The 27847-nt window shown below is 45.0% G+C and overlaps 1 protein-coding gene across 1 annotated transcript in view; it reads left to right on the top strand.

Annotated features, from left to right (window-relative positions):
• The first annotated feature begins 1104 nt into the window (after positions 1 to 1104).
• ACVR2B (activin A receptor type 2B) overlaps positions 1105 to 27847 on the top strand; it is a 172162-nt gene continuing 145419 nt past the window's right edge. Inside the window, exon 1 of the mRNA XM_030550013.1 lies at positions 1105 to 1455. Coding sequence (XP_030405873.1) covers positions 1404 to 1455 — 52 coding nt within the window. The 5' untranslated portion in view covers positions 1105 to 1403. The remainder of the gene's footprint in view (positions 1456 to 27847) is intronic.

Genomic DNA, 27847 nt, shown 5'->3' with positions numbered 1-27847 from the left:
CCTTGCCACCAGATAAGGAGAGAAAGAGCTTAGCTGGCTTCAGAGAGAGGCTAGGACAGGCACATAGCGCACAGGACTATTAGATGGGATGTTACCACCAACAGCCAAAGTTTGGAAGAGATCTAAAGGCTTCAGGGCTGAAACCAACCTCCACTGGGCTGGGTGGAGAGTGTGAAGAAGGAATTTCCCTTAAGGGCAGCTTAGCCCCTAAATGCCCACGTCAGCTCCAGGGCACCTTCCTTGGACGCAGCTGGCCCCTAACCACAGGTGAGGCGATGCACAGGGCCGCTGGGCTGGCAAGTCCCGGCCTGTCACTGGCTGAAGGAGGCCGGCGGGGGGAGGGGACACCAGGCCAAAGGGGGCTGCCCGGCTCCTGTCCGAACCCCTCGCGCTCCTCCCGATCGCCCGCCCCCGCTTTGACGGACAGCGCCTCCCTCCAATCAGCTGCTGGGTTTCCTCTCAGCCTCTCTCTCCCCCTCCCGCCCAGCCTTCCTTTGTATCCAACATCCGGGTCCCCCCGCCGGCTCCAGCTCGGCCCCCCCCCCCCCGAAGCCATTTTGGACGCGGTTCAGTTTTTTTTTTCCCCCCCGTACATGGCCCCTCCAGAGCCAGCCGCTGCCGCTGCTCTGCCCCGCGCCGGCCGCCGCCCGCTCCCCGCGCGCCCGCCAGCGCGAGCGATGCCTCGCGCCGGACCCTCGCCCCAGCCAGCCCCGCGCGCCACGGCCCGCCTCGGAGCCCGCTCCCTCGCCTCCTCCTCTCCCAGCCTCCTCTCCGCCGCCGGGGCAGCAGCAGCCACCGCCGCCTCCTCCTCCTCGGCAGCCGCTGGGCTGGTGCCTCCCGCTGCTCAGCAGCTTCCCTGGATGCTGGGTTGGTAACACTGCTGCGAAGTTTTGCTGCCGCCGCCGCCCGCTTTGCAGTTGCTGGTGGCCGCCCGGCTGTGGGATCGCGCGCGCGCCTGTGGTGTGGTTGGTTTGTCGCTGGGTTTTTGGGAGGTGCGTGCGTGCGTGTGTGTCCCTCGTCCCTGCTGCGGCTGGGCAGGCAGAAGGGGCTGGGTGGGGGTGGGGGGTGGGAGAGAGCGAGCGAGTTGTTGGTGTGGTGCACGCTTTTCTCCTTGCACAAAAGCCCCGGCAAAGAAAACTCTTGGAAAGCTCGGAGCAGGAGGAGCCGGGAGCCGGACGGCCACCGATCTCGCTGTCCTGGCGCTGCAGTTGTGTGGCCCCTCGAACTGGAGACGTTGTTGCAACTGTGAAGGAACTAAATTCGATTTTGTAGGAGCCTTATTTTTTCGTTTGTTTGTTGGTAGAGGTTCTCCTTTTCCTCCACCCCCCCTTCGCTCTCCCGATCGTTTTTTTTTTGCTTGGGGATAAAGGGGGATACACAAGGGGGAGAAAAAGTAAAGGAATATGATTGCTTCGTGGTTGACTTTCGCCTTTCTTTGTGGAACTTTCTGTGCAGGTAAGTACATTTTATGTCTATATCCATTGAACAGTTTTATTTTAACGCTTGAAAAAGGATTAAATTATGCAGTTATTCGAAACCATCTACCCTTCCCCTTAAAATATCCCTAAACTGTAACGAATGGAAAAAAATAAGGTTAAGATTTTTTTTTAAAGAAACCTTCCCATTTTGGTTGGTTGTTATGATACAAATGGGTTAATATAGTTCTGCTCTGTGTTCCCGTTAACTAAAGAGTGTGTGAATGAATTACGATATTCCTGGCCTCAGATTCCTAAGAAACTTCGTCAAAATGGCATGTTAGCGTTGTATGTGTGGGAATCAAGTTGAGAAACCGTTTGGTTGTTAGTGTTGGTCTTTCAGGTAGAGAGCCATGTGTGGTGTGCGGGTTTTTTACTCTGGGGTTTGCAAGGCTGTAGTGTAACTGGCTTGATTTCCTTCCCTCTCTTCTCTATTAATGTGTTAATTTCTTGTGATTTTACTAGTCCTTGGGAAACGCTGCTCGCCTTTTCGTAACAGATTCTTCTGGGTTTGTGTCTTCTAGTTCTTTGAAAGGGACTGTTTTTATCTAGCTTGCCAGAGTTACACGGTGCTGAAAGTCGATTGAAGCATGTCTCTCCTCCTCCAACCCCCCTTAATGAAATGTTGTGATCCCATAGGCTTTTGCTATTTTTATGAGCAGATTCATTTGGACTGATTTGTGACATAATAGAAAGTTGTAAGAGGGGAGCGAAAGGACCCACCTTTGAGAGTTTGTGTTTTTGTTTTGAAATCTTCCTTCGTGATCCTTTTCAAACTTCAGCATAAATCTGCAGGGCTTGCATTTTTATAGGGACATTGTGTGGCATGATGGAACTTAATGTAAACATTGGACGTGCTAAGGGGTAAAATCAGAAGGCCCTGCTACTAAATGACACTCCCAAAGCGTTGGGATGCATTTCATTTGCTTCAACCTGAAGAGCTGGATTTTTGGGGTGAAAGGGGCATGGTGGCAAGCGCATGTGATTGTAATAGTTGGTTTTGGGGGATAGTTAAATGTTTCAGGGGTGCGTGCTGTTTGTTAGGGAATTATTCCCATTCTGCTCGATCTATTGAGCTGTTGTGAAAGCGAGGTGTTCCCTTTGTCAAGGGGGAAAGGGGCGGCTTTTTATCTGGAGCCATTTCTGGGTGGCGAGCCTTAGCTTTGCAGGGCTGCTTTGTTATGTGGTTCCCTCCTTGTTTTGATGAGGGGTGGAGAGAGGAAGAGAGCTCGCCCTTAGGGGGATTGGTAAAACAATGATCTAGGTTACAGATCGCATACAGAAAGAAACACAGGCTTGTGTATCGATATATACATACACTGACGTTGCTGCTATAGCATTGGTTTGTTACAAAATACAAAGATTTGAAGTTACTTGACCCCCAAATGGGTGCATTTCCCTCTGTTTCCAAGGAGGCTCATTTTGTAAGGGAAAGGGGTGATTTCCCACTAGCACACGGCAATTTTCTTTTTTGTTTTTATCTCCTTCCACCCCTCACCCCCTAAACATAATGGATCCAAAGCTGATCTTTATTTAGTCACATCTGGTGCTCTGGTAGGAGAAGGCTGTGTGTAGTAACTTGTTAGGTTGTATCCATTACCGAGCAGGGAAAGGGTGGTATGATGAGTATTTTGGCGTATGGGGAGGGGACAAACAGGAGTGGGGGGGTTGTGGATAAAGGATCACAAGAGAGACTGCTGGTTTTTAAAGTGGGGGATGGTGCTGCAGTTGTGCCCTTTGCTTGCTGCGTGCGTCTGGTGGGAACGCAGTTTCCTCTTCCTTTGAATATTTTTATTTTAAATCTGGAGAGACAGGGAAGAAGAGGAGATTTCCCTATGCTTTGGTTAAATGGTTTCCCATTGGAAACCGGGAGGCGATCCTGCCTCGTTTCTTCGAGGGCAGAAGGGATGAGATCGGGTTGGGTTTGTTGTGGAATGTGCTCCCAGGAACCGCGCGAGCTAAAATCTACCAGGCGCAAGGTTCTTGCTGCTGGTGATGGTTCTTTGTTCCGAGTGCCCATTAAATATACAGCGGCACTGCCTGGGATTTGTATTTTAAACAATGCTATCTCGTAATTATTTTAAAGTCATACTGAAGGTGGTGGTGTGTGGGGAACAGGGACAGAGAAAAAAATAATTTATGGTGGAAATCAAGCCAGCAAGGACATGTACCTAAGTGATAGGGCACTTGTATACAGCTTTGTTTCCTTGTGTTTACAAGGGGGTTATGAATGATTGTATTCACGTAGCCGTGCCGAGTAAGATCAGGTATTTTGGAAGGAGCCGGATAGCTGGAACAGTGGCATTCAGCTTGTTATAATCACAACAGATCTGTTGGCTGGAAAATTCTGTTATGAACATAAGGGATTTTTTGGAGCCAGTTTATTTTCTTTGTGTGCTACTTGGGTCTTTTTAGCTCATGTGGCTGTCAAGTGAGATGGCCCCTTTTTGTTGTTAAAATCTGCTCCTGTAATTTCATACAATGGCAAAATCATCGACTGGAGGAAAAACACAGTTGCCTAAAAAATCTGACCTTGTAAGCTTCCTGGGTGTATCATGTTGTTATAAAAAGGTACAACTACTAGGACATACCTCCACAGACTTTTTCTGAAAATTTAATTAAAGAAAATGTATATAATCATATTTATTTTGAAAGGTCTATGGATCATCAAATTAGAGCACCAGCAACATTGTAAATCTATTTTTATGTATTCTCACTTCCACATTTCATCTAGTATTCCTGTTTTGTTGAGCAGTTATGACCCTCCTTGTCTGCCAGCTTTTCCTAAGGCAGCTGTGTCAGAAAAGAGAACAAAGTTGCAGCTTTTTGGTGGGGATTCACAGCCTGTATGTTGCTTGAGGTTGTGTGTGTGTATTTGGGGACTGTGGAAAAGTGGTGGGCTTTTTAAAAAAAAAAAAAAAAAAGAAAAAAAGAAAGCTCAGCCTCCATTGTTGATGGATTTTCTGTGCTACCTTGGTTGGCTAACAAAACAAGCACAGACTGCTATTCTTTTAAAAAGTATCTGTTGTGTGCTTAATTTTTGGAGTATTGAAGATTTGTTGATGAAAACATGTTCATTTTTAGCCTTTTGTTTGCAAATTTTCTACAGCCCAAATGTTCAGAAATAGTGTTCTAATCTATTAAATTTAGATAACATAGAAGATGGAAAATGGCTTATTTTGCAAAACATAGTACATACATATTTCTCTGACACATTGCAGGATTTAAACTCATTCCAGAATAAGGACCACCATATAGCAATGAATCTAGTCTACTCTTTCAATATCTTATATTTATCCTCTTGTGCTTGAGAGAGAGAATAAGATTGGCTTCATTACTTTACTAACTAAACACAATGAAGCTTCTGGTCCAAGGTTAATGATGATTGCCATTAAAAACACACAGCTTTTGAATTGGGTGGCTGGGATATTTAAAAAAATCAGATCTAGATAATTATACCTCCAAGATCAAGAGTTTTCTTCTCTGCAGGACTGTGACAATGCTTATGTTAAAGGTGTGTTTGTGTCTAATATATATTCGATTAGTGACATTATAACTCTCAGTGCCCTGTGCAGTGTGTAGTTTAACAATGAAAATTTTAGAGCATCTCTGTTCATGCAGTCTCTTTGGAGTATCTTTTGTTTGTTAATAAAGGTTAATGAAGATCAGCTTCACTAGAACAGCGAGAGACAGTCTACACCAGCCCTGCCATCCAACTAAACGCATTTTATATGCTGAAATTTATGCCAATTCTGTGTCTTTGAGTAACCTATCCAGGTAGTAACATTTTTTTCTTACTGTCTCATCAACTGAGTAGGAACAGCCAATTAAAGCAAAGCTCTTGCATTGCCAACAGCCTAGCCGTCACCACCCTCCTATCCACTCTGGTCTCCATTCTGGTGTGGATCAGCAAAGACATGCTTGTCAGTTGTTTGTGTTTTAAGTAATGCAATAGTCTTAGGTCACCCCTGCTGCTACTTAATAGAACGTACAGAAGAATAGAACAATCCTCATCTCATTTTTTGTTGTCGTTTCTACTTCTCCGCTCCCCTACTGTTCAACGCAGATAAGTATACAGGCTTCTCCAGTTTTGTAAGGCAGGACTACACTTCTGAAAACTCAAATCCAACAGGATTTTTGAGGAGTTAATGGAGTAATATTAGCCCCATTCCACATGTCTGGCTTCTGTAATCTATGAGGCACCTCTGTCTATGAACATAAGTACTTTATTAAAAGAATCAAGAGGCATTTTCAAAATTTACTATTGCGGAATGAATTTTGTTCTGGGTAGGCCCACCAGTAAAAACGGTGCAGGTGCTTAATACTTGTTAAGCAGATTCCTTAAAAATCAGTGCATATTTAAAATAAAAATCACTGCAATTTTTTGAAGGCAGTAATTCTGGGCCTTTCATGTTTCAGGGTCTAGCTTCAGAAATGCATACCAAATTCTAGTTATTGAGGTGGTGGTCTGAAGGTGGCCATTCGTGGAATGGCACCTGTCTGCTTTGGTTAACTGGGAGTTTCCCATCATCTTCTGATCAGAGTAATATCTTGCAAATGTAAAACTCAGCACCTTTCAGCCAAATGCAGCTTGGTAACTGTCATATTAGCAACAAAGAGTCCTGTGGCACCTTATAGACTAACAGAAATATTGGAGCATAAGCTTTTGTGGGTGAATACCCACTTCGTCAGAGCATGTGACGTATTCACCCATGAAAGCTTATGCTCCAATGCTTGTGTTAGTCTATAAGGTGCCACAGGACTCTGTCGCTTTTTACAGATCCAGACTAACATGGCTACCCCTCTGATACTTGTCTTATATTAAGCATAATAACCTGATTTAAATGTTTTTAAAATTAGTAACAATTTTGGATGTCTTCATTTTTTGGGTGGCCAACTTGTAGAACCTTGGTGTGGGCTCATTTTCAGAAGGTGGGTGGTCAGCACTTTTTGAAGATCTACCCTCTTCAAAGTTTCTCAAGTTGAGCACTCAGAATAAATAGCACTGAAGATGTAGTCTTGTAATTTTGACATCTCGTACTTAAAACAAAACAAAACAAGGAAGTGATGAAAAGAGAAGCCACCTTGCTGGACTTCACATTACTCAAAATTCAAACTAAACAGCTCTTTAGAGAATGTTGTTTATCCTTACAGATGGGTTCTGTTTAACAACAGCCTCTTTGTCAATTTGTAAATAGTTATATAATTCTTAGAACCCAAGTGCCATGGAATTTGTTTGGGATGTGCTTCAAAGTCAGCATTTCTATTTCTCGTTCAGTGGAATGAGCGATGTAAAAAAGTTTTTAGTTTCTTGGTTAGCTGCAGGAAGCAGTGTGGGCAGCATAGTGTAACTTCTTGGCGCTGCTACCGTACTTCTGGCTCAGTTGCAGTCTATAACAAAACCTTGTGAGAAGCTGGGAAAGAGGAACCCCAAAGTGTAATCTCTCTTTTTGGAGAGATGTCCTCTTCTTTAATCGCACCTAGCCTCTGATTTTAGAAATAGCAGGAGGGTGTGAGATCTTGCTTGGCCAATAGAATTCTCTGGAATTGAATTGTGCAATGTAGTACTGGCCATTCTTTACTCTATCCCCACTTAAGGACTTCTTGCCTGTCCTTTCTTGAGATTTTCACAACAGTGAAACTAGATGTCTTTAAGTGAGAGATTTGTGGAACAGTATTCACCACTACAAGCTTCCTTCACCCCACACTTAAACATTAAAGCTTTGATGATGGCTTGTATCCTCTCTTCAGCTAGAAATAATTTGAAGCAGTTTAGCTATTTGTACCTTTTGAGAGAGATTAAATAATATACACCACTTTTCTCCCTGAACGTTCTCGGTAAGATTTCTTGGAGCTGTTGAAGTCAAAGAGTCAGAAACTAAATTAAAGATGAAACGTTCTGTGTTCATGCATTCTGCAAACCTAGCAAATTTTGTGCTTAGATTCTAATATAATGTTTAGTCTTTTGTACTAATTGTGTGTCCTTTTCTCACAGTTCACTCTTTACTTGGCTATAGCAGTGCTACTTCTGTTGAAAAGTAAAAACGTTGTGTAGCAATTGCCATTGTACTGTGTAAAATAAAATAAAAACTTTGGCAAATATTTAGACCTTTTTAAAATTCATATTTTTTTTTTCATATGACTTCTGGTTACATTATAGCATTTGGCATTGGCCCACCATGGTGCATTTGTGTACTCCTTTGTTATGTTGATACATAGGAGCCTTAGTCAAGATCTGGGCCCTGTTTTGCTAGGTATTGTGCATGTAGCAAGATATCCCTGCCTCAGAGGACTCAGGCCATGTCTACATCTAAAATTTTGCAGCGCTGTTTGTTACAGCTGTATTAGTACAGCTGTATAGGGCCAGCGCTGCAGAGTGGCCACACTTACAGCAACCAGCGCTGCAAGTGGTGTTAGATGTGGCCACACTGCAGCGCTGTTGGGCAGCTTCAAGGGGGGTTCGGGGAACGCGAGAGCAAACCGGGAAAGGAGACCAGCTTCGCCGCGGTTTGCTCTCGTGTTCCCCGAACCACCCTGCAAACCGCAGGGAAGGAGACCTGCTTGCTCGGGGGTTCGGGGAACGAGAGAGCAAACCGGGAAAGGAGACCAGCTTCGCTGCGGTTTGCTCTCGCGTTCCCTGAACCACCCTGCAAACCGCAGGGAAGGAGACCTGCTTGCTCGGGGGTTTGGGGAACGAGAGAGCAAACCGGGAAAGGAGACCAGCTTCGCCGCGGTTTGCTCTCGCGTTCCCCGAACCACCCTGCAAACCGCAGGGAAGGAGACCTGCTTGTTCGGGGAACGCGAGAGCAAACCGGGGAAGGAGACCAGCTTCGCCGCGGTTTGCTCTCGCGTTCCCCGAACCACCCTGCAAACCGCAGGGAAGGAGACCTGCTTGCTCGGGGGTTCGGGGAACGAGAGAGCAAACCGGGAAAGGAGACCAGCTTCGCCGCGGTTTGCTCTCGCGTTCCCCGAACCACCCTGCAAACCGCAGGGAAGGAGACCTGCTTGCTCGGGGGTTCGGGGAACGAGAGAGCAAACCGGGAAAGGAGACCAGCTTCGCTGCGGTTTGCTCTCGCGTTCCCCGAACCACCCAGCAAACCTCAGGGAAGGAGACCTGCTTGCTCGGGGTTCGGGGAACGCGAGAGCAAGCCGGGGAAGGAGACCAGCTTGATTACCAGAGGCTTCCTCAGGTATGCTGGGATACCTGCTTATTCCATGGAGGTCAAGAAAAGCGCTGGTAAGTGTCTATACTTGATTACCAGCTCTGGATCACCAGCGCTGGATCCTCTACACCCGAGACAAAACGGGAGTACGGCCAGTGCTGCAAACAGGGAGTTGCAGCGCTGGTGGTGCCCTGCAGATGTGTACACCTTCAAAGTTGCAGCGCTGTAACTCCCTCACCAGCGCTGCAACTTTCTGATGTAGACAAGCCCTCAGGCTAAGCAGATAAGACAGACAAAGGGTGGGAAGAAAAGTAGTAGTAGTAGTAGTATCATCCATATTTTGCAGGTGGGGAACTGAGGTATGGAGAAATTAAGTGACTAGCCCAGGGGAAAGTCCGCCCCATCTAACATTTCTGTCCGTCCCACTATGACTAACATTTCTGTCTGGCCTCCTCTGCCTCCTTGGAATCTCTGAGTCCAGGCCAGGCCACTAAAAGTCCTGTGACGCAGCAGGGCGCTCAGTCAGGCTGCCTGCCCTGGTGTGGCCCCATGCTGCTCCCGGAAGCAGCTGGCTGCTGCTGGCACGTCTCTGCACACCCCTGATATGGGGGTGGGGAAGCAGGGGAAAGTGGCTCTGCATGCTGCCCTCACCCCCAGCACCATTCTCACAGGTCCCATTGGCCGGAAACAACAAATGATGGTATGGCAAACTGCTAGGCAAGGTTGGGGGCTTGTTTTGTGTTAAGTTTAGTGTCTGGAGATCCGTGCCTGGCTCTGTGCAGATACTGAGTAAAAGACAGTCCTTGCACCAAAGAGTTTACAGTTTAGTCAGAAGATGGGATTATAAAGAAAAGAGACAGAAATTTCTCTGGGGTCGGTACAAGAGAGATTGTGGAATGAACTGCCCAAGTTGCTAACATCCATCACAGCCCTCAATGCCTTCTTCCCCAAGTACAAGAGACACTTTTTACCTGCCTTCTCTAACATACACACACCTATGGTTATAGGTTTATTAAAAAAAAACCCACCCAAACAAACCTACCAAAATATTATACTCCACTGCATGTTTCTCTTTTCCTGAGGAGAGGATGAGAGAACAAACAACTTGTGACAGATATGTAGTCATATTGCTTAGTGAAGGCACTCAGATACTGTGGTGATGAGCATGGGTTGAGAACATACACAGAATAAACTAAATAGAAATATTAAGATACTGAAATAAGACTGTTAAGCAGTCTGTAGTGTGCTCCGTCTAACAAATTTAGTCACTAGTCGTTGAAGCCCTGTTGAAATGATTGTCTGTACTTGTAGGCCCTATTACCATAGTATTTGGGCATCTGTCTTTCATGTATTTGTTCTCGTGCCACTAGCAAGCCAGTGACAAATCGAACAATCTATAGAATTCCTGATTCCTGGTGCTGTGTACTAGCCACTAGGCTGTACTTTCTCCTAGACAACTGCAGCTGCTGCCATTAAAATAAAAGGTCAGTATTAGTCTAGTTACTGCACAGTGGTACCTTAGATGCTAGGTTTCTTTTCACATTTCCTATTTTAGCGTAGGGAATACTGTATCTGAGATAACCTGTCTTGTAAGTGTTGGTAAAAGTTTACCTTTCAATTCTGATGTCTGTGTTGCTAATTTGGTGGTCTCCACCCTAATTTAGAGCTTGTCTTGTTTATCAGATAGTAAAGTTAAACAGTAGTAAAGTTTAAATAGTAAAGTTTACCCCATTTTCTGACAAGCCCATTTTTATATACAGATGTCAGAAATGTTTTCTAATTTTGGCTTTTAGAAACACTGTGGATCATATAATACATAGCGCAGATAGCTTTGCATTCCTAGAGAGGAAATAATGCAAATGTGAATCTGAACACATCTTTACTTCAATCAATCCTCCCCTCCTCTCCTTTTTGTGGATTATAAAACTATTTTATAAAATGAGAGCACTTCAGGTTTGGTATGCTAAGCCTTTTAGTGCTGTTTCTGTGGGATCCTTCTCATTTCTGAACACTGATAGCAAGTTCTTCTGTTTACTTGAGTCATCTGCACATCTACAGTTCTCCCCAGTAGCCCTGGCCGCCATTGATACCTCTTTGAAAGTAGGACATTTAAGCATTGCAAAGATGATGTCAAGGCCTTTATCTGAGGGCTTGGCTGCACTCACACTTTACAGCGCTGCAACTGGGGTGTGAAAAAACACCCCCCTGAGCGCTGCAATATACAGCGCTGTAAAGCGTCAGTGTAATCAGGGCAGCAGCGCTGGGAGCGCGGCTCCCAGTGCTGCACGCTACACCCGTAAGGGATGTGGTTTACATGCAGCGCTGGGAGAGCTCTCTCCCAGCGCAGCCGCTCTGACTACACTCGCACTTCAAAGCGCTGCCGCGGCAGCGCTTTGAAATTCCAAATGTAGCCATACCCTCAGAGAGAAAGCTAAATACTATATTATTAAAGTTGTAAGGAGACTGGTATGGGAAGAGGCTGCCAACTACAGTATTGTGTAGTCAGTCTTGAGGTGTTTGCTGTGACTATTTGCTTGAGACATCATCATATTAGACACTTTTATACAAAGCTTTATACCTGTGGAAAAGAATGAAGTTACAGTTGCCTTGAAACAAGGTTACTCAGCCAAATGCGAGCCTGGTGTAATTTCAGGGATGATTTTGTCCCATAGAGTTCAGTTGGAGGGAGGATTTAAAATGAAATGTAAACTCTATTTGTGGTGTTTTTTGTTGTTGTTGTTGTTTAAGTCAGTTTTGTTTTCTTTCCTCCCCAGTGGTATGACTGACTGAAAGACAGCAGACTTTCAAATCTCTCAAATTTAGCTTATTTTGAATGTCTGCAGAGTAGTTAAGGGGTTAAGATTGCTAATTCTCCTGTATGTGCGATCTGAGAAATTCAATTGTCCTTGGGCCTTTGGTAGTAGGAGTATTGGGTTACAGCTAAGCCTGTCATTGAGTAGCCCTTTGCTTCACTAAAGTTAGAACGTGGTCTCTCTTGCTCTCACATGCACATACTGTATGTCAGTAACTTGTTTTTATAGAAAAGGTTCTGTTCAAGCCACAGTGGTCTTATGCCTGATACAGCACATGTTCCCAAATGTGTCTTCCAGTCGTTTTTGCTCATTCACACATCTGTCTGGCAGTAATTGACAATTTGAGACTAAATAACAATTTTGGGCTGTTGGTAATAAACACCATTTCTATCTAGCTTGCTATCTTTATTTTCCTTTATAAAATTGTCTTAGAATATGCATTGTGGTCAAGGGAAACGCTTGAATTCCTTGCAAACACTGGTAGCACTTAATTAGTGCAACCAGGAAAGTGAGGGAGGAGACACTAGGTATCTTGAATGGTTATTCATTTTTATATTAAATCTCATGTTCTTTTACAGTAGTGTAATACAGTTTGGGAATCTCTGTTTTACTTAACTTGATGCAGTTATCCAACATTAAAGTATAGGAACACGCATGCTGCATATATGGACACCTTGTAAAGCCAGGGAAATAAATGTGCTTATTATGCACCTTCGATTACCTCACCTGTTGCCTGCTCCTGATCCTCACTCCTTGATACCTGGTTTAATGTTCCAAAACCCTGAGAAGCTTCGAACAGCCACCAGTTTTTAAAATCAATCTGCCAGAGAAATATTTTCCCTTTATCACTATTATTATTTTATTGCTTTGTAGTATGGTAGCACCTAAGCCCTGCAGGGTTAGAAATTGGAGCTATGTACCATTGGGGAGAAGAGACTGCCTGCTTTCCACTGCAATCCTAAATTCACTTATCGCCCTGGAAATAGGCTCTAAAATCAAGCATGGAAAAGTGATCTCAGGTCATTTTTCTTAGCTCTGTATATTTGAACTTATGATATTTAAGGCATAAGGCTTTACAGTCAAAAATATATGAAAAATAGCCCTAATATTTAAAAAAAAATTCCTAAAATATTTTTTTCTATAACATGAGGCATTACAGAATATAGAGAGAAGTAGCAGAAAGATTTTATTGGCTGTGGCTTGGGTTGACCATATAAATTAGTTATAGCTGTGCCCACTGTGAGTAAAACATCCATCCCAAACCATTGTGTGTAAAGAATTTATACCACTACATGTATTCTCTCCCTCTATAAAATAGGACAAAAGTCAGATTGTGGCAGAGTTTATGGCTATGATGAGCGGTAGCATGGTGCGGTGGTTAAAATACTGAATTGTGGTTCAGGGAGCCTGAGTTTAATTCCCTGCCCTGCCATGAATAGGCTGTTGTGATGCTAGGCAAGTAATTTCACCTCTCTTTGCCTCTGTTTTCCTTTACTCTTTTCTCTGTCATTTCTGTTTAGGCTGTAAGTTCTTTGGGTCAGGGACTCTCATACTGTGGGTGAGTATAGCACAGTGGCAGGCTCTGTGTTCGTTTTGGGGTTTCCAACAGCTATTGTAATATAAATAATATACAACAATGAAGAAAATTCTTCTGGATCTAAACTTGTCAAATTTTATATTAAAAATTACATACTTTCCAATCCAAAGATCTGTAAAGACTTGAATAAAAAATCCTTTTTTCTTAATTGGTTCTTCTTAATTACTGTGTCTTATGGCCTGAAAAACTTTTTGTGCCAGCGGTGGGAATAATTTTATCCCAGAAACTTTTTAAAATATCATTTCATGGAATAAATTCCTTTTGGCTTAGTGTGCAGTCCTTTACAAGTGTGAGCAGTTGTACAGCATCACAGTGGCTGCTGTACAACTATGTATCTGGTATGTCAAAATGCTTGAAAACTAAGTACTCTCTGTTGCTTTCTTGTAAGCACAGAACAGGCTCAGATGTGTGGAGCCTCACATTTTAGGTTGTCCTGTGAGTCAAACTGTAGTTTTGACCATTACATCATTATTAACCAGTGTAAATTGTAGCTTAATCTTTCTTTGAAAATGATAACTACTAGAGTGAAGAGTTGGGTGTCTTTGCTGGAGTCCTGAACTTTCTTCAAAAGTAAAGGTGTATGGAGCAGAAATCCTTTGTGGAAGTCTGCGCAGATGACAAACGTGGAATCGCCTATGGCACAAATTTCATTGCGGGTTGCACTCACCTACTGGTCTCTTGGAAGCAAAGTGGTAATCTTGCCCTTCATAAGTCAAGTGCTTCTCGATGCAGGCAGTGAAGAGTAGCCTTTTACTGCTAAAAGGTGTCCTTAGTGTTGCTGGATGGCAACAAGTTTTATAGAGTAAGGGAAGCTTGCCCATCCTGCCCTAAAAGTGGCTAGATGTTTGTCCAAAGCTTCTTACCAAGTGTAGGGTAACATGATGGTGTGTATAATTCTCTGCTGGCATAAACTGACCAAGGCAATGGATCTGTGTCAGTTTACATCCGCAGAAAACTTGGCCCAATATTGCTATTTTTAGTGGTGTGATACTGGTCTTGTGTCTGTTAACTTCTGGAACTGTTTAGCCTAAAGAAACCAGAAAAGTGTTCTATAGAAAATGTTATATAAATACAGAAATGTTCCTCCTTCACCTGGTGGGACAGGGTAAATGCTAAATAGTCTAGGTTAGTTTAAAAAAAAAAATACAAAAAAGAAACAGAACTTCCTATCCTGCAGAATCACCAATGCAGATTCCGTCAGACAAACAAACACCAACAGGATTTCTATCAAGTGTTCTTAAAACTACAGTACCCACCTGGAGAAGTGAAGAAACAGACTGAAAGAGCAAGAAGGGTACACAGAAGTCACCTACTACAGGACAGGCCCAATACAGAAGGTAATAGAACACAACTAGCTGTCACCTACAGCCCCAAAATAAAACCTCTCCAGCACATCATCAGAGATCAACAACCTGTCTTGAAGGATGATCCCTCACTCTCTCAGACCTTGGGAGATAGGCCAGTCCTCGCTTACAGACAGCCCCCAACTTGAAGCAAATACTCACCAGCAACTACACACCACATACCAAAAACACTAACCCAGGAAACAATCCCTGCAATAACCCCTGTTGACAACTGTCCGCATATCTATTCAAGGGACACCATCATGGGACCTAACCACATCAGTCACACCATCACAGCTCGTTCACCTGCACATCTACCAATATGATATATGCCAGCAATGCCTCTCTGCCATGTACATCGGGTAAACCAGACAGTCTCTATGGAAAAGAATAAATGGACACAAATCAGACATCAAGAATTGTAACATTCAAAAACCAGTAGGAGAGCACTTCAGTCTCCCTGGATACTCAATAGCAGACTTAAAAGTGAGCATTCTTCAACAAAAAACTTCAAAAACAGATTTCAATTAGAAACTGCAGAACTGGAATTAATTTGTAAACTAGACACTATCAAATTAGGCCTGAACAAAGACTGGGAGTGGCTGGGTCATTACAAAGAATAATTTCCCCTCTGTTGATACTCAAACCTTATCAACTGTTGGGAATAGGACATGTCCACCTTGATTGAATTGGCCTCATTAGCACTGACTCCCCTCCACTTGTTAAGGCAACTCCCATCTTTTCATGTGCTATAATATACATATCTGCCTACTGTATTTTTCACTCCATGCATCCAATGAAGTGGGTTTTAGCCCACGAAAGCTTATGCTCAAATAAATTTGTTAGTCTCTAAGGTGCCACAAGGACTCCTCATTGTTAATGCAGATTCTGTATTTGTAACATGAAATCTGCTAAAGGAACCCCTTCAAAGGCAAGTATAAGCCCCAAAAGTGAGTTTGATCACCATTCCTGTTAAGTAAATATGGTAAGAGTGTGCAACTGCAGTGAAATGCTGATACGAGAATAAACCTGAGAAGGGTGACTGCACTATGCAGTGTATGCTGCAGAGATACCTGCTGTTCAGTTATTTCAGGTCGGTTACAAATACAGTTGAAATAAGTAAAGTATAAAACTTTGAAGTGGAGTGTGACAACCTAAACTTCTCTAAAAATAGTTCCATATATGAAAGCTAGTTGAAAACTGAGCAAGATGAGTCATTTTACAGGCATTGTTGATAGAATTTCAGGGTTCCAGGAATGGAAGATGAATGTCTTTCAGTTATAGTAACAGCTGCTCTCTGTCCATTGGGATATAGCGTTAGCCCATCCAATGCGTAATAATTAAACAAAAGGTATTTCATAGCAGCCTGTGTGGAGGATTATACAGGAATTTTTTCTTTCTCCATTTTGAATGCTCTTGCTCATTTAGAAAAAAAAATTAACCTCTCACCTGGATTTTGTGCATTTTTCCCCCCCTAGATACGTCTAGTGAGGTAAGTTAACAGTTAACTGGGAGTGTAAATAATTTTAAATAAAATCTCCTGGTTTATTGTTTTAAGTTTTACTAAATGCACTTGTCCTTAAAGAATGTGTCAATTCATTTTTCTCAGAACACTTGAATGGTTCAGCATCATTTGGATATCTTTATTGTGTGCTTAGTTTCCTGACAGAAGCTTTTAGACACTAGTGTGACTTTAGACATGTAGATTTCTTTGTATTTAATCTCAGTCTCCATCCTTGTCAAGTGATGATACAGGGCTTGACTCTGATTTCATTTACTCCGTCTGAACCTCAAAGTAACTTGAAGTCATCTGAGTTTCACTGGTATAACACCACTATACAGGCCTGTCTATGTGAGGGGTTTTTGTACTGGGGATAGCTACCCCTTTGCTTTAATGGGATTTTAGTGATTTGTTTTAATTATTAGCATGGAGTCTTACAACATTTACCGAATCAAGAGCAGTAGAAACAGGAAGGCTGGCTTTAATCTCTCCTTCCTCCACCTGCTGGAAGTTTGCTTTAGTAGCCACTTGTCATTTAAAATAATGGGAGAGGATGTACCTTTATAGTGGAATGCAATGTGATGATCCCTCTCCTCTGTACTCAGTGGTCTTGTGCATCTTAGGGGTCTGCTGAGCTATCCAGTTGCACATGGAAATAATTTTCTACCTGGGTGAGATGATAAAGTATGTAAGAACTTGAGCCCTGTCTATATTGCCTCTTACACCATGGCTACTGCCCCTGAAAAGTTTCATATTTTCCCAGTGTAGATGCAACAGGAAAGGCTACTTAATGAAAACAAGTTTCCCAATGCAGGATTAATCTCAAACTGGGTCAGCATGGAATCATAGAAATATAGGGCTGGAAGGGACCTTAAGAGGTCATCTAATGCTGAAGCAAGATTAAGTAACACTAGACCATCCCTGATAGGTGCTTGTCTAACCTGTTCTTAAACACCTCCACTGACTGGGGTTCCACAACCTTTAGATAAGCTTTGGAACAATCTAAAACCTCTCCAGCACATCATCAAGGGTCTACAACCTACCCTGAAGGATGATCCCTCACTCACAGATCTTGGGAGACAGGCCAGTCCTTACTTACAGACAGCCCCCTAGCTTTAAGCAAATACTCACCAGCAACCACACAACAAAAACTCTAAGCCAGGAACCTATCCTTGCAACAAAACCTGTTGCCAGTTCTGTCCACGTACCTTTTCAGGGGACACCATCATAGGATCTAATTGCATCAGCCACACCATCAGAGGCTTGTTCACCTGCATATCTATCAATGTGTTGTATGCCATCATGTGCCAGCAATGCCCATCTGCCATGTACATTGGCCAAACCAGACAGTCTCTACGCAAAAGAATAAATGGACACATCAGACATCAAGAATTATTCAAAAGCGAGTTGGAGAACACTTCAACCTCCCTGGTCACTCAATTACAGACCAAAAAGTTGCAGTTCTTCAACAAAAAAAAAACACTTCAAAAACAGACTCCAGTGAAAAAAAAACAGGCGTACTTGTGGCACCTTAGAGACTAACAAATTTATTTCAACATAAACTTTCGTGGGCTACAGCTCACTTCTTCGGATGCATAGAATGGAACACACAGACAGCCCCCCAACCTTAAGCAAATACTCGCCAGCAACCACGCATCAAAAACAGATACAGACTAACACAGCCGCTACTCTAAATACTCCAATGAGAAACTGCAGAGCTGGAATTAATTTGCAAACTGGACACCATTAAATTAGTAGTCAATAAAGATTGGGAGTGGATGGGTTATTACACAAAGTAAAAACTATTTCCCCATGCTAATTTTCCCCCTGCTTTTACTCTCACCTTCATGTCAACTGTTTGAAATGGCCCATCCTGATTATCACTACAAATTTTTTTTCCTCCTGCTGCTAATAGCCCACCTTAATTGATTAGTCTCATTAGAGTTGGTATGGCAACACCCATTTTTTCATGTTCTGTGTGTATATATACCTTCCTACTGTATTTTCCACCGCATGCATCCGATGAAGTGGGTTTTAGCCTACGAAAGCTTATGCCCAAATAAATTTTAGTCTCTAAAGTGCCACTAGTACTCCGTGTTCTTTTTGCTATAGGAATAGTTAACAACAGATCTCTCCTAAAATTTAACTAAAATTTCCCTTGCTACAAACTAAGCTGATTACTTTTGTGTCCTATCCTTGATGGATATGGAGAGGAATGGGTGCTGTCCTCTTTGTAACAGCCTGTTATATATTTGAAGACTGTCTCTCTCCTCAGCCTTCTTTTCTCTAGATTAAACATGCCCAGTTCTTTCAACCTTTCCCCATAGGTTGTATTTTCTAAACTTCTTCTTAACATTTTTGTTGCTCTGCTCTGGATAAGCTTGATCTGCAGTCCTCGATTCAGTGCCTTCCCTCCCCTATTAGTTACTTACTGTGCTCTGAGCAGGGTCCGATGGCATGGTTAAAACTCCTGCACCCTGTTTACATTAGTTTCCAGTGGTGATATATGGCTTTGAATTTTCCCTCCTTCATTTATGACTGATGGGAGTTAATGGGAAGTACACCTCTACCCCAATATAACGCGACCCGATATAACACAAATTCAGATATAACGCGGTAAGATTTTTGGGCTCATGAGGACAGCGTTCTGTTGGGGTACAGGTGTAGTGGAGTCATCAGAGGTATACAATATTTTTCTACAGATGTGAATTCAAGTGCATTCTTTTATCAACTTTCTGATTCAAATATATATAGCTGATTTTTGAGAGGGCAAAGAGGGAGAAGGAAACCATTTATTTCAACCCCCAAATTCCTTCTAGCTGTAGAAACATTGTCAGAGTAATTGTAGCCTTTTCAAATCTTTCTGTGTAGATGTTAGTCTAAGAGAAGCCATTCTATATTGATGAGTGTCACTATTTTTACCAGTGAGATATCTTATAAGGTATCATTTGAATGATATAAAAGTGGCTAATGCTTAAAATTCTAGCTGTTCATGAATGCTTCTTCATGGATATGAAATCAGGATATATTTGTGGGTTATAATTCACTACCTTTTATTGGTTTGGTCATTGTGGGATATAGATTGTAGGTCAGTTAACGTTATCTTAATTAAAACTGGATTGAATTGTTCAGAGTGATTTGGAGACTGTGGGTTTTGTTTTTTCCTTGTGTGTTTTTTTTGGTTTGGTAGAAAGCTGCAATGGGCTTGGTGAGGATTGTGCTAGAAAATTAGCACAGGGTACAAAAGCTCATATTGCCCAGTAAGTACAGTGTTTTCTCCAGCTAATTGTGGCCTTGAAGCATATCCTATAAAGGTCATCTTTGTTAGTGAACTACAGACTTCTCCTGAGAGACAGAAATCCATGTCTTTATCAAGGATGAAATCTAGGCTCCCTGGTTACACAATTGAGCTTTGCTATAATTCAGACATCATTAAGCTCTCTAATAAAGCAGTAGAACATTTTAATCAATGTTCTTGTGCTTTTCTGTCTTAAATGTATTTTTGTGTGCGCATTTCTTATATATTTGTGTCTTTAACCAGCTGACATCTTCTAGTAAGGGGGATGGATCTTTGTCACCTATTGTGTGGGTTAGGTTGGTCTGGGTATAACCTTGACAGCAGTGCGCAGAACTGTGTTTTGGCAGAGTTTGCCATGTGGATTTGGAGGCTCTGTAAGTTCTCACTTTATTCAAGTTCTCACTTTTATTCATTTTTTTAAGAAAGGTTCATCAAGCAGTGATCAGCTTGTTTGCTCTGGTAGCCTAGATGTGACTATATCAAGTGGTGTTGGAGCTTATTGCTCAGTAACGTTAGTTGTCTCTTTAGAACAGTTGCTCTCCAACGTTTTTATGCCCAAGATCACTTTTTTTTTTAATCTAAGGGCAACCCAGGATCTGCCCTGCCCCTTCCTCAAAGCTCTGTCCTGCTCACTCTACCCCCCCCCTTCACCTGGTTGGGGTTTGGGAGGGAGTGCGGGCTTTGGTCTGGGCCTGAGAGGTTTGCAGTGTGGGAGGGGGCTCTGGGCTGAGCCTGGGGCAGGGGATTGGGGTATAGAAGGGGGTGACGGGTGCAGCAGGTGGCATCGGGCTGGGACAAGGGATTGGAGTGTGTGTGTAGGGGGTGCAGGCACTGGGAGGGAGTTTGGGTGTAGGAGGGGCTCCAGGTTGGGCCAGAGTGTTGGGCTGCAGGAGGGGGTCTAGGGTGCTGGCTCTGGGAGAGGGTTCAGGGTTGGGGGTTCGGGTGTGGCCTCTCGCTGGGCAGCACATACCTCCGGTGGCCCCCAGTCGGCAGCGGGTGCAGTGAAGCTAAGGCAGGCTGACTGCCTACCCTGGCCCTCCACCGCTCCTGGAAGGGGCCAACGTTCCCTTGTGGACCCTGGCGGGAGGTGGGTGGTACATGGGTCCACGTACTGCCCCTCTCTGCAAGCACTGCCCCCACAGCTCCTGTTAGCCAGGAGAGCTGCATGCAGTGCTTGCAGAGAGGGGCAGCATGCAGAGGGAGACCCCTGCCCCCTGGGGCCATGCTAGCCGCTTCTGGGAGTGGCGTGGGGTTGGGGTAGGCAGGGAATCTGCTTTAACGGCAGCCACACTGCGCCACTGGAGATAGCCATCAACCAGTTGGTGACCACTGCTTTAGAGAAATAGTATCTATTTTATATCCTGCTGTGCCCCCCCCCCCGCACCCCAAATTCTTAGCACTTCAGAATCTATTCTAACGTATTTATCCTTGAAACACCTCTGTGAGGCTGGGAAGTTCTGTTGTTCTCATTTTACAGATATGGAAGTGCGGCACGGAGAGATTGAGGCTATGTCTTCACTAGAAACGCTGCAGCTTGGCTGCTGTAGCACTTCAGTGACTCATTACAACGATGGGAGGGATTCTCCTGTCATAGTTAATTCACCTCCCCATTAGTTAGCTAGATCAACATAGCACTGTCTACACCAGGGGTTAGATTGGCTTAACTACGTCACTCAGGGTTGTGGATTTTTCACACCCCGGAGTGCCATGCTTGGTATACCTAACTTTTTATTGTAGCTCTGGTCTGAATGACTTGTTCAGGGCCATATAGGAAGTCTATTAGAGCAGGGTCTTGAACTCAAGTCTCCAGAAAACCAGTCTAATGTCTGAATCATGGATTATCCTTCCTCTGAACTGCATTGTGGTGTGTGTGAGAGAATCTGAATTTGACTTGGGGAGTCCTGTAGGAAATGTCTAGGTATCAGTCATCACCATAATGCTTCCCTGAGTCCGTTGTGCGATTTAAGAGAGGAGCTGATAAGAGAAGCATAAAGCATTGGCGATCTAGGAAAAACAGACTACAGTCATTGGCTTCAACATATTTATCTTCAAATATAACATTACCATAGTACCTTTAAGTCGAAGTGGAACCCAGATGAGTCCTTGGGAAATGCAACTTCCTTTGGACAGCAGAGTAGGGTTAACTGCAGTATCAGCTTCACCTGCAAATGCAAGTCTTGTGAAAAGTACCCCACAAGTTTGAGGAGCACTGGTCTATGCTATGTAAATGTCTTCTGCCTACATGGAAACTTCTGTCAGTGTCTTAAACCTTGCAACTGTTAAAACAAAGTAAACCCTTTGACAGTGATGTTGTGGCTGAGAACTAGAGGATACAGTCCATTGTGCTTTGGGATTTTATGGCTTGTCATCCGCGGCAGTGCTTTAGCTTTAATCAACCTCTAATTGTGGGAAGTTAGAAGGAAAATTTTCCTGTGGGAGGGCTATCACCTTTCTGTTTACTTCATGGTTTCTTGCACCTTCCTGTGGAACGTCTGGTACTTCCCAGTGTTAGAGACATGATATTGGACTAGATAGACCATGGGTCTGATCCAATCTAGCAATTCTTATGTTAAATACAACGAGTCATCGTCTTGTTCCCTCCCTGTCCCCACTCTTACAAAAGGTGTGTGATTTTATTTGTAGTAGGACCATATTGCCAGTTCAGGCCTTAAATCATGAGTTGGGGGAAAAATCATGAGATTGGTTTAGAAATTGTGAATGTATAAAAAGAACTTTGGGGGTTCTTTGTCTTTGCTTTCTGGTTCCCGAGTCTTCAAGGAGCACTCGGGTCCACACCAGGCATTGCAAAATTTACAATAAAATGGTGGGAGATAAACATGTTGGATTAGAGTTGTGAACCTGCTACTCTTCATAGTGTGTGAAAGTCTGTTGCAGTTCTCCTTCAAATAAAATTTGGTTTTTATTTTGCTTCAACACACATTGCCAAAGCAGCCTGTTTCACCTGGTTGTACTCTAACCCCACAGCTTAACCTGCTGCTTGTGGAGTGAAAACACAGCAGGGTAAGATTTCCAGTCCTGCTTCATTAATTTCCACAAAAGTAAGAAAATGTGGACAAGTGCCCTTCAGTATTATGTGGATGGTCAGATCTACCGTGGAAAGGCAATCCATGTGTTTAGTAGTTCCAGCCTTACAAGCCTTTGTTTTACAGACTGGTTTTTGCGCTTGTGCTTGTGTTAGAGGAGTTACTGGGTTTAGTTGCCTTTTGGTGTTAAAGAGCTGCCAGGAAGTCCAGAAAGCTGCTGGATTGCTCTCATGCATCAGGAAGTAGGACTGTATCACTCCTGTCTTGCTCACTGACTTGCTGTCCATCTCTGAGGGCATCCTGGGTTTTGTTTTTTTTTGCGTCCTCAGTGATATTTGTGAGGGGTTTTCACTCTGACAGGAAACCAAGTCAGTTGTATCTAGGTATATTTTTGGGAACCAGTTTCTCTACCATCTGGTCTCCAGCTTGCCCTCTGGTGACTTTTTTTCTGCTGCTCTGAGGACAGTATCTGAGAGGTAACTGCAGATGCTCTTCAGTAACTGTTTTCTTACTTGTCACAATGACAAAAGCTGGACCTGGAGAAAGGGCATAGGGAGGGTGTAGACTTAACTGCCAGCTGGTTTGGGGCTTTTTTGTGGCAGCTGCTTTGGGGAAACAGGCCCCTTTGAAGAGGAAAGGTGGGAATGGTCCCATGTTTCATGGATTACATCTTGAGCATATAGGAAAGGGTGGCCTGCAGTTCAGAGGAGGACAGGGCTGTAGCTAGCACTCCTACAATGAGCTGCAATTCAAAGGGATCTTGATAAATTGGAGAACTGGGCTGCAGACAACAAAATGAAATTCAGCAAAGACTAGGGTGACCAGATGTCCTGATTTTATAGGGAAAGTCCCAATATTTGGGTCTTTTTCTAATATAGGCTCCTATTATTCCCCACCCCCATTCCGGGTTTTTCATACTTACTGTCTGGTCACCAGAAAAAGCAGCAAAAATCCTGTGGCACCTTATAGACTAACAGATGTTTTGGAGCATGAGCTTTTGTGGGTGAATATGTGTCTGGTCACCCTAACAAAGACAAATGTAAGGTGCTACACTTATGAAACCCAAATGCACAAGCACAGAATGGGGGATAACTGGCTTGGCAGGAGCACTGCTGAGAAGGATCTGGAAGTTGTGGTGGAACACAGCTTCAACATGAGTCTGCAATGTTGTTGCCAAAAAAAAAAAAAAAAAAATGTAGTTTTGGGTTGCATTACCAGAGGCATAATATGCAAGTGAGGGAAGGTGATAGTTCCACTCTACTCGATTCTAGTTAGGTCTCAGCTGGAATGCTGTGTCCAGTTTTGGTCACCGCTGTATAGAAAGATTGTAGAGAAAATGGAAAGGATCCAGAGATGAATGACAAGATGATCAAAGGGATGGAATGCAAGCCATATGAGCAATGGCTGAAGGAACTAGGTATGTTTAGTTTGGAGAAGAGATTAAGGGGTGACATGATAGCGGTCTTCAAATACTCGAAAGGCTGCCAAAAAAGATAGAGAGAAATTGTTCTCTCCTGCCACAGAGGGCAGGACAAGGGGCAATGAGTTCAAACTACAACATAGCAGATTTAGATTAAATCTTAGGAAGTTTTTTCTAAGAACAATTGAACAATGGAACAGACTGCCTAGGGATGTCATGGAAGCTCCTTCGCTGTAGGTTTTCAAAGAGAGGCTGGATAATCATTTGTCTTGGATGGTATAGACACAACAAATCCTGTATCTTGGCAAGGGGTTAGACTAGATTACCTTTGTGGTTCCTTCTAACCCTGTAGCTCTGATTTTGAGTGGCCTTGGGAAAGCTCTGGGTGATGGCTATATAGAATCCACATAGGTTTGCTTGGTCATATTTTGGGTCACCTACCCGCCAAGTTGTGGCTGCCGCTGAATTGCAACCTTCACTTTACTCCCAGCGTCTACCTTAGGGTAGGGGAGGTCCACTTTAATGTCTGTTAGCCTAAAGTAACCCCCTTTTCTTCTCTGAGTGATTGCTCATGTGTGTGTTCCTCAATAGGTGTGCGTGCTTGCCACGTGCACTGGTGCCAGAAGTTTTTTGCCTAACGGTACCCATAGGGGAGCACCTTAGTGACCCCTGGAGTGGTGCCTCCATGGCATGGTATATGAGGCACTGTGTGCTCCCCACACCCTCAGTTCCTTCTTGCTGTCAGTGAAGGTGCTTCGGAACTGCTCTGCTCCAGCTTTGCTGTAGCTCGTCCCCAGAACTGCTTGTTTGTTCAGTATATGGTACCTGTAGTTTTGTTTGGTTTCAGCTAGAGAGCCCGGTCCAGGGAATGCCCTGTGCCTCAGGGTTTTAAGTCATGTGACTCTTGTAGGCGATCTATGCCAGTGAGTGATCCGCACGTGGGCTGCCTATGCTGTTTGGTGGAAACCCATCTCAGTGATGACTGCAAGATTTGCAAGTCATTTAAGCCTTGGACCGAGAAAGAAAGAAAGAGAGAGAGAGAGACATTAGGCTCCAGGATATTCTGATGGAGTCAGTGCTGACCCTGGCTCCAGTGCGCTGCTTCAAGTCGGCACCAGGCACCTTGGTGTCGGTGCGCAGTGACCCTTTGGTGCCATCAACTAGCTGGCACCACTCCCCGTCCATGAGGCATGCCAGGAAGGCTAGGAGGTGGCCTTCTTCACCATGGCACCGGAGTAAACCCGGGACAGAGGCTAGACCCATGTTGAGCAGTCCTTGATCTGCACCGGCCCCATGGCCTTTAACTCAAGTCGAGCAGAGTAGCCTGGCCCATTCGGAGCAAGCCTCCTTGGATGTCCGGAGGTCCTGCAAGTCGCCCGGGATATTATGTCCATGCCAGTACTAGGAGCACTACCGATGTCGGCCCCGCACTCCGGAGGCAAGCCGTAGCTGGGCTTTCCACAGTCACCCCAGGCTCGGTACCGGTCTTGGTCCAGGGAACGTTTCCAAAACCGTTTGCTGCTCAGTGACCATTCAGGCCAAAGTCCACGTGGGTTGCACTCGAAGCTCACCAGGCTGTCTGATCGGGTTCCATCTGACCGAGACTCTCGGCACCGCTCCACCTCGAAGAGCGAACACCGATGGGACCGAGGCAGACGATGCCAAAGGTCCTCGTCTTGGAGGGGCTATCGCAGTCAGTCATGGCATGAACATCGACATCATTCCCGTTTGTCTTCTCACTCCACGACTCTGCCATGGCACTGCCTCCACAACCCCAGGCATCGATTGCTGGCATCTCACTGTCGCGGGTCCGCCCACCGGAGCCGATTGCGGAGCAGCTGTTACTGATGGTACTGGTCCTCCACATCAGGATTGCGGTCCCATGGTCGGCATTGCCGCCGCCCTTCCCGGTCCAGGGACAGTGGCAGGTCATATGTCAGCCTGGCTTCCCTTCGTAGTCGTCCGTCGATGGTCCAGGCCAAACAGACCATCGGCCTCCCTCTTCAGACCTCTCAGGAAGAAGTCAGTGGGACGTACATCCTTGGCACCGTGCCTGTAGACTGACCGGGTGGTGAACCCTCTGGTTCCAGTGTACGCACAAAGTACCGCGCCGGTCTCCTTACCCTCTCTGAGTGAGGGGATTACAGCCCCTCCTCCCTCCATCCTGCAAGAAGACTTTAGGGCCCACCAAGAACCTTTAAAAAGAGTTCAAGCCTCCATCTCCTCTACTTGGAGATGGAGGAGTCCTCAGACTCCCTGTTTAATGTACTGTCCTCGGTACCGGGCAGGGTGGCCTTGCCTCTCCATGGAGGAGTGGCGAAAATTTCAAATGTCCTGTAGCAACCCCAGCTTCATTGGCCTCCATCTCTAAGAGAATGGAATGCAAGTATTTTGTACCCATCAGGGGGCATGAATACTTGTACACTCACCCTCCTCCTAACTCCCTGGTGGTCGAGTCGGTCAACCACAGGGAACGGCAGGGCCAACTAGCCCCTATCCCGAAAAATAAAGATTCAAGGAGGCTGGACTCATTTGGAAGAAGAATTTATTCATCCTCGAGCTTCCAGTTATGGGTGGCTAACCACCAGACTCTCCTGGGCTGGTATGAGTTCAATCTGTGGGGCTCCCTGCCTAAGTTGGAGGACTCCCTCCAGGAGCATGACAGGAAGGAGTTCAAAGCACTGGAGGAAGAGGGTACATTGGCTGCCAGGGCAACACTGCAGGCAGCCTCAGATGCAGTGGACACAGCCACGTGGTCTATGGCCTCCGTGGTGTCCATGAGAAGGGCATCATGGCTTCTGCTTTCTGGGCTGTCCAGCAAGGCGCAGACCTCCCTGCAGGACCTCCCGTTTGATGGCAGACCTCTGTTTGTGGAACAAATGGTGGATACAAAGCTGCATGGCCTGAAAGATTCCTGTATGACTCTCCAGACTCTGGGTCTCTGTGCTCCAACTCCGGCTAAACCTAAGTTCAAATTGCAGCAGATTCCCACTCAGATCACCCATTGAAAGTACAGGACCACTTATTAGATGTCACAGGGCTATAAGAGGCGTCCATAGAGGCAATCTCTGTCTCCCCCTGCAGCCTGGGTCCTCCAAGGGCAAGCAAGCAGGGAAAAGGCGATTTTGATGGGACACTCGAGGGCACCTTGCCAGTTTTCATCAAGGAACCATCCTCAATAAAGCTTCCGTTCTCAAATTGATTGTGCGCTTTCCTCCCAAAGTGGTCGCTGCTGACCTCGGACCGATGGGTCCTCAAGGCCATCTCCTGGGGCTACACTCTCCAGTTTAGTTCCTCCCTTCCCATCCACTCCGCTCACCCCCATTCTTCCTGGGGAACTCCTCACACAAGGCTCTGCTCGAGGAGGAGGTGGAGCGGCTCCTGGGCCTAGGAGCGGTACCAGTGGAGTTCAAAGGCAAGGGGTACTACTTCCACTATTTCCTTATCCTAAACACCAAAGGGGGGCCCAGACCCATCTTGGACTTGCGAGGCCTGAACCAGTACATGGTGAAGCTCAAGTTTTGCATGGTCTCGTTGGCCTCCATCATCCCCTCCCTGGATCCCAGGGACTGGTACGCCGCCCTCGATCTGCAGGACGTGTACTTCCATATTCATATATTGGAGAGGCACAGACTTTTCCTCCGTTTCATGGTGGGGCAGAACACTACCAATTTACGGTCCTCCTGTTGGCCTGTCCGCTGTCCCCAGGATATTCACTAAATGTATGTCGGTGGTGGTGGCCTACTACCAGGCACTGGGGAGTCCAGATCTTCCTCTATCTGGATACTGGTTGATCAAGGGCAGCTCCTGGTCGCAGGTGTGGGATCAGATGGTGCTCCTTCTGTCTACTTGCACCACTTTGGGTCTGTTGGTACACAACACCAAGTCCATGTTAGTCCTGGTTCAACGCATAGAGTTTATCGGGGCAATTCTGGACGCCTTGTCGACCAGAGCCTCCCTCCCACCGGACAAGTTTGAGACCCTGAAAGGGCTTATCGATGCGGTCACAAGGTTTCTGGTGACAACAGCCAGAGGATGCCTTCAGCTCTTGGGTCACATGGTTTGCACATATATGGTCCATCACGCCAGACTCAGGATGAGGCCCTTCCAGTTCTGGTTAGCTTCGGAGTTCTCCCAGTCCAGGGACAGGATAGATAAAGTCCTCATGGTGCCCCAACCAGAGATCACCTCCC

The sequence above is a fragment of the Gopherus evgoodei genome, chromosome 2, assembly GCF_007399415.2.
Source record: "Gopherus evgoodei ecotype Sinaloan lineage chromosome 2, rGopEvg1_v1.p, whole genome shotgun sequence".
Classification (NCBI taxonomy): Eukaryota; Metazoa; Chordata; order Testudines; family Testudinidae; genus Gopherus; species Gopherus evgoodei.
The sequence above is the reverse complement of the archived record's forward strand: the minus strand, read 5'-3'. Positions and strand labels throughout refer to the sequence as shown.